This window comes from Gavialis gangeticus, unplaced genomic scaffold, assembly GCF_001723915.1.
Source record: "Gavialis gangeticus isolate Ggan-Ray unplaced genomic scaffold, GavGan_comp1, whole genome shotgun sequence".
Lineage (NCBI taxonomy): Eukaryota > Metazoa > Chordata > Crocodylia > Gavialidae > Gavialis > Gavialis gangeticus.
In genome coordinates this window covers 106,537,228-106,542,270 of record NW_017729031.1, presented here as the reverse complement: position 1 = coordinate 106,542,270, position 5,043 = coordinate 106,537,228, and the positions used below count along the sequence as shown (strand labels likewise).

Below are 5,043 nucleotides of genomic sequence, written 5' to 3'. Positions count from 1 at the left end.
CCGAGCCCTGCGGAACCCCACTGCCCACGTCCTTCCAGGTTGAGAAGGACCCATCCACTACCACCCTCTGGGTGCGGCCCTCCAGCCAGTTGGTGACCCGTTTGACTGTGTGGGTGTCTACGCCACAGCCCCCCAATTTCTTAATGAGAACGGGGTGAGAGACAGTGTCAAAAGCCTTCCGGAAGTCCAGGAAGACTATGTCCACTGCTACCCCTGCATCTAATGATCTGGTGTTCTGATCATAAAAGGCCACCAGGTTGGTCTGACAGGACCTGCCACTGATGAACCCGTGTTGGTTGCCCCTAAGCATGCAGTCCCCTGCTGGCCCCTCCTGGATGTGTGCCAGAATAATTTTCCTTGAACAGCTTGCCTAGGATCGAGGTAAGACTAACGGGCCTATAGTTTCCCGGGTCCTCCTTCCTCCCTTTTTTGAAGATGGGAACCACGTTGGCCCTCTTCCAGTCCACCGGTACCTCTCTAGAACACCACAAGTGCTCGTCAAGCTGTGCCAGGGGGCTTGCAATGACCTCAGCCAATTCCTTTAGAACTCTAGGGTGGAGATCATCTGGTCAGGCTGACTTGAAAACGTCCAGCCCCTCCAGAAGCTCCCTAACTAAATCCTATTAAAGGATTTTGTTTCAGAACAGAAGCAAACATATCCATAGACTCAAATAAAACCTGATGGATGGCAAAAAGAGGTAAGTAAAATTTTGCACTCACCAACCAAAGAATCATTTTAAAGAGTTAACTCTAAGGCCAAATTCAACAGCCACTGTAATCAATGGTAGGACTCACAGAAGGTTAAATTTCATATTCCACAGGGCTTTCATCAATATGATACTTTGCCTTCTGTATTTAGGAGAGCCTGTAGGATTTGCATAAATAGGTACACCCCCGTCTGTGGGGCACATTACTGTCAGCTGCTACAACATACCTACTAGCACAATCAGTCTGTTTCGATCTGAAGGATGTCGCTGGTATCTCACCACTTCTTCATAAGGGGCTGCTACTGTGCTGTAACAGATGCTGGGACACCGGGCATAACAGGACTGTTGGATGTTCTGGGATTTTCTCCGGCATAATCGCATGCTTCTTCGGAAACCAGCTGGAAGGAGCAGAAAGATACTGGTATTAGATCCATGCACTGAGTGCAAGTGAAAAAACACTAGTTCCATTTCACTTAAGACACACCTCAAGTTTTGCCTTTTCGAAAAGGCAAAAATTAATTTGTTTAGAGTACTTGATACAACAACTTGGTGGAAATCACTGAGCTCTGAAAGCAGCTACAGGTGAGATTTTAAAAATTACATAGCACAAGGCCCATTGAAAGTCACCAAGAATTTAAGACCCAAAGAAACATCTCCAGAATAAAGCATGGAGGAGATTTAGTTAAAAATGGGTGATCTAGTCTGGACATTTTTAACTGGCTTGAATTTTGTCTAATCTCTGAAGTAAACACAAATTTATTTCCAGATTAGTACCATTCATTTACCTGAAACAGACTGTTCCTTGACCTAGAAACCCATCTGAATGGAGATCTCAAATAGACTATATGGCTTTGAAAAGTCCCAGAGACCACTCACACAAAAGCATGAGGTATGAGGCACAGTCTGTCGCAACAGCTGGCCCTATGTAAGTTCATACCAAAGGAAGGGAACTTTAAAGACTTAGGTAGGAGGAGGCTGCCAGATTACACTAGCAATTTATTGGGGAGATTGAGTCACCTGGAGAAGCAATAAGGAAGAAGCTAATAGGAAAAAGTGGTCTCTTGGGATCTAAAAAGCAGAGTGGATAAAGATGGGATCAGAGAACCTTTGGTGAAAAATTCAGGAATGCTCCTCAGACAAGTCAGCTAGATTCAATTCAGCTTCAAGACAAACACTCAGGCAAAGCCAAACCTGACTCTTGCTACTCACCACATACCAATAAAAATCTGTTGACCAGAATCACTGAATTCCTCCTCTTCTGACAGAGGGAAAGCAAGCACCCAGGGGAAAAGGGGAAAATATTGAACAGACAATGAACTAAAACATTTTTTTCTAGAACATGAAAGAGTAGGTATGGTCATAATGTTTAATTTCAGTTATATTAAGTACAAAGGTCAAACACTGTACAGCACAGTCACATTGCATCGTTTCCATGAAAAAAATGTAGCGCATCTCATGCTAGTTAATTTTAATATTGCAGTTTTTGAATGCTGGGACAAAGTCATTCTTTTTCTAAGAAAGTTGTCACATTGTTTTTATGCACATACAAGCAGAAGAACTATGTCCAGTTTATGGTCTCCAGGTGGAATCTAGCCACCACAAACCAATATTAAAATAATTGGAAGTCTGGTGGTTATAATACTACTAAATCTTTGAAAAACAAAAAACAGAACTGCACAACTCAGCTCCTGCCTACAACTCCAACATTTGAAAAGCACAGCATTGGGCACTTAGCTGTGTTCCCCACTACTCAAGCTAACTCCGTAATCTGTTTCCCTTCAGTTCTTTCTCCTCTGAAATGCTGTGCATCTGGATGGCCTTTCAGATCTGTACGCATCCGTCTCCTTAAAATTCACTTACACTGCAAGTCTCTTGAATACTACTCCCTCTTTGAACCTTGAAAGCATTCATAAAGGCTTAGACAATTTATTACAAACAAGATGAATTAAAAATGGTTAGGAAGAGATCTCTGACAGCAGTATTTAGATCTCACTTCCTACGGGAAGCTGTACCTTGCTATGCTGTTTGTTGTTTCATGAGTGCTTAAGTGGCAAAACTAAGATGTGATCTTAGTCAGTGTCCTTAGAGAATGATCTAATAGATTTTACTCTTCGCTTCTCTTGGATTCTTAGAAAATTTGCTTCCAGTGTGTGGACGTGCATAAATGTATGTGAACAACTTGCTGTATGTGATTATAGTGCGAAGACTTTGCCAACAAGTAAATTGGAGAACATGCTCTGAAGACAGACTAAGATTTAGACAGGGTTTGAACTATGGGGCAGGTTTGGGGGGGGATGGGACCGAGCCTCCCCCAACAGAGACAAGAACACCGCCTCCAAAGGCCAGTCAGCATGCCCTCCCCCTGCAACAGCCCAGAGCCCATGTACCACTGTGTGCACCCCCAGCCCATCCCACACCACCCCCTTCTAAGCAGCCCAGGTGGCAACAACAGCTCCTAACTCAGGGGTGGGCAATTATTCTGGGCAGAGGGCCGCTTACTGAGTTTCAGCAAGCCATCAAGGGCCACATGACAGGCAGCCCAGGGCAGATAAATGTTAATTTTCTAAATTTTTTAGGGGCCCCATGGGCCAGATAGAAGGGCCTGGTGGGCTGCATCCGCCTCCTAGGCCACTTTTTGCCCACCCATGACCTAACGGCTGCCACTGGCCCCAGCCTCGTGGTACTGGTGGGGACCTGTGCACACAACCCCAACCCTGGCCAATTTTTTTGAAGACCCCTCACCACCCCCCCCAACAAGAGACAAAGTGCAATTCAAACCCTGGATTTAGACAGAAAAGGGCACTTTTACACATGCTCCAAAATGTTCCGATTAGACCGTATCAGAGCAGCTGAGTCTGCTGGAGTGTACTAATCAGAATGTTCCCCCATGATGCAGCGTCTCGTGTATTCAGTGTCCCCACATTTCACAATGTGGTGATGGTGGGGTGGTTCAAAGCTTGTTGAATAAGTGTTAGTTTAAGTGCCCCAGGTACCATGTTGAAACACGGGGCACTGAATACATGTGAAGCTATGGACGTTTTAATTGGAGTGGCTCCTGGGAGCTGCTCTAATTAAAATGCACCCCCCACCCCTACCCTGGAGCATGTGTACAGAAAGTAGCTTAGTTACAAAAGATAACATATTTCTGGGATAAAATTGCATTATCATCTGCCTAAGTTACTTTTCGTGTTCACAGGACCATAGCAAAGTAGGGCTGGAAGGGGCCCCACAAGGCCGTTTAGTTTAGCCCCCTCCTCAAAGCAGGATTATCTATGACTAAGCCAGCCTAGCCAAATGTCTGTCCAACCAGCTCTTGAAAACTTCCAAGGATGGAAATTCCACAATTTCTCTAGGTAGCCTACTCCAATGCTTGAGCACCCCCTCATAGTCACAAAGTTCCTCCTAATCTCCAACCTACATTTCCTTTGCTACAGCTTGAGGCCATTGCTCCCAGTCCTTCCCCTGCAGCCACAGAGAAAAGCACATCTCCATCCTCTCTGTAATCGCCCCTTAGGTATTTGAAAACTAACCAAATCTCCCCTCAGTCTTCTCTTCCCAGACTAGAAAACCCTGGTTCTTTCATCCTTTTCTCATAAGTATTGCTTCTCGGAGCTCTAATAATTTTTGTCCCTTTGCACTGGACTCTTTCCAAAACATCCACATCTTCTTGAGGTGTGGGGCCCAAAGCTGGACAACACAGTACTCCAGGTGAGGCCTCAGCAGTACTGAACAGAATGGAAGAATCACTTCCTTTGATTTGCAAGTGACTCTTGTTGATTCAACTCAGCATGCTGCTGGTGGGGTTTTTTTTTTTTATTTGTTTGTTTTTTTTATGGGGAGGGGCAGGGGTTTGCCACAACACACTCTTGGTTCATATTCAGCTTCTGGTCCATTGTAACCTGCAGGTATTTCTCCACTGCACTGCAGCCTAGCCAGTCATTCCCCAGTCATAGAATCATAGAAGTAGGGTCAGAAGGGACCTTGTAGATCTTCAAGTCTGACCCCCTGCCTGGGCAGGAGAAGAGACTGGACTCAAATGAGTCCAGCCAGGTAGTCATCAAGCCTCTTCTTAAAGATCCCCAGGGTAGGAGCCAGCACCACTTCCCTAGGAAGTTGGTTCCAGCTCCTAGCTGCCCTAACTATGAAGTAGTTCTTGCAGATGTCTAATCTAAACCTACTCTCTAATAATTTGTGTCCATTGTTCCTTGTCATGCCAGGGGGCGCTAGGGGAAACAGTGTCTCCCCTAAACCCTTCTGGTCCCCCCTAGTGAGTTTATAGACAGTCACCAGGTCCCCCCTCAGCCTTCTCTTGTGAAGGCTGAACAGGTTTAGGTCC

At 45.4% G+C, this 5,043-nt stretch overlaps 1 protein-coding gene across 1 annotated transcript in view; it reads right to left on the bottom strand.

The window, feature by feature from the left end:
• MPP4 (membrane palmitoylated protein 4) overlaps positions 1 to 5,043 on the bottom strand; it is a 75,147-nt gene that overhangs the window by 20,481 nt on the left and 49,623 nt on the right. Inside the window, 2 exon segments of the mRNA XM_019522913.1 lie at positions 935 to 1,105; positions 1,924 to 1,965. Of these exon segments, the coding sequence (XP_019378458.1) occupies positions 935 to 1,105; positions 1,924 to 1,965 (213 nt within the window).